The sequence below is a fragment of the Micropterus dolomieu genome, linkage group LG18 (genome assembly GCF_021292245.1).
Source record: "Micropterus dolomieu isolate WLL.071019.BEF.003 ecotype Adirondacks linkage group LG18, ASM2129224v1, whole genome shotgun sequence".
NCBI lineage: Eukaryota > Metazoa > Chordata > Actinopteri > Centrarchiformes > Centrarchidae > Micropterus > Micropterus dolomieu.
This window is the reverse complement of record NC_060167.1, coordinates 3955155-3956696: the sequence shown is the minus strand read 5'-3', so window position 1 is coordinate 3956696 and position 1542 is coordinate 3955155. Positions and strand designations below refer to the sequence as shown.

At 41.9% G+C, this 1542-nt stretch overlaps 2 protein-coding genes across 6 annotated transcripts in view; both read left to right on the top strand.

Annotated features, from left to right (window-relative positions):
- The window catches only part of LOC123987296 (butyrophilin-like protein 1), a 208732-nt gene that overhangs the window by 121739 nt on the left and 85451 nt on the right, over positions 1-1542 (top strand). The gene's annotated exons all lie outside the window — the stretch shown is intronic.
- The window catches only part of LOC123987298, a 23596-nt gene that overhangs the window by 13543 nt on the left and 8511 nt on the right, over positions 1-1542 (top strand). For 3 of the 4 annotated variants that reach the window (XM_046076054.1, XM_046076051.1, XM_046076052.1), the window contains exons 3-4: positions 260-346; positions 983-1084. In XM_046076054.1, the coding sequence (XP_045932010.1) occupies positions 260-346; positions 983-1084 (189 nt within the window). The remainder of the gene's footprint in view (positions 1-259; positions 347-982; positions 1085-1542) is intronic. The other variant, XM_046076053.1, reaches the window with a different exon arrangement.

Genomic DNA, 1542 nt, shown 5'->3' with positions numbered 1-1542 from the left:
ACTGAGACCAGAACCAGAACCAACCTCTTAGCTGTGGAGCCCAGCAGGAGGCGACTGGCCATAAGATCAATGCTAACATCACTGTTCCTGCTGAGACTCATCCCAGTGCTGTTTGGATCTGCTGACAGTTTTAGCTTCTAGATTTCAGGAGCGTGCACACCTTTAGATGTTCTTTGTGTCGGCTGTGATGTTCAACCTGCTGTTTATGATGTGCAGCTACGTTTGGACTGTTACATTCACTTTTTATCATCTGTTTCAGAGTCCTCCACTGGATGGATAGTTGCTGTTGTAGTTCTTGCTGTTGTTCTTCTTCTTCTAGCTGTATTTCTATCGTGGTATCGTAAGAGTAAGTAATGTATTATATCAACATATTCACGATGAGCAGACAACACAACAAGTTCTTTACATGTGTCTCATGTTTAGAGTCTTGACAGTTGTTTTATTTTTCTCAGACATTAAGCATTCTGTTGGTATTTACACCAGGGTAGAATCAAGGCAGGAGGGGTTTCTTCAATTTAACCAGACTGTATGAATGTGAGGACATGTTGGCAGGTTCTCACTTATTGGAGGCTTTTTGAAGGTTAGAACCTGGTTTTAAAATGAGTGTCAGGTTAAGTTTAGGATTAGGGTTGTGGTTAGCAGGACAGAGATTCAAACCTTCTTCCTACTGATGAGCAGCACGTCTCAGAAAGAGGACGATGCTACGACATTACCCTCCTCACTACTGAGACCAGAACCAGAACCAACCTCTTAGCTGTGTAGCCCAGCAGGAGGCGACTGGCCATAAGATCAATGCTAACATCACTGTTCCTGCTGAGACTCATCCCAGTGCTGTTTGGATCTGCTGACAGTTTTAGCTTCTAGATTTCAGGAGCGTGCACACCTTTAGATGTTCTTTGTGTCGGCTGTGATGTTCAACCTGCTGTTTATAATATGCAGCTACGTTCTGACTGTTACATTCACTTTTTATCATCTGTTTCAGGGTCCTACACTGAGTCCCCCACTGGACTGGATGTTGCTGTTGACCTTGTTGTTCTTGCTGTTGGCGTTCTAGCTCTTCTTCTATTATGGGGTTATCAGAGAGGTAAGTTTAAATTATGTATTGTATCAACATATTCACGATGAGCAGACAACACAACGTTATTTACATGTGTCTCAAGTTTAGTCTTGACAGTTGTTTTATTTTCTCAGACATTAAGCATTCTGTTGGTATTTACACCAGGGTAGGATCAAGGCAGGAGGGGTTTCTTCAATTTAACTTTGTTTTCCTTCCTGCAGGTTCAATGATTTAAAGACCCCAGTGATTCAGTGCAGCTACATGAACCAGAAACTTAACTAGCTTTATGTGCTGTGAATTTGGCTGCTGAAGTGTGTGTGTTGTATTTCTATTTTGTGAGAACCAGTTTGAGTCTAGACCAGACTGTATGAATGTGAGGACATGTTGGCAGGTTCTCACTTATTGGAGGCTTTTTGAAGGTTAGAACCTGGTTTTAAGGTTAAAGCTAAAATGAGTGTCAGGTTAAGTTTAGGATTAGGGTTGTG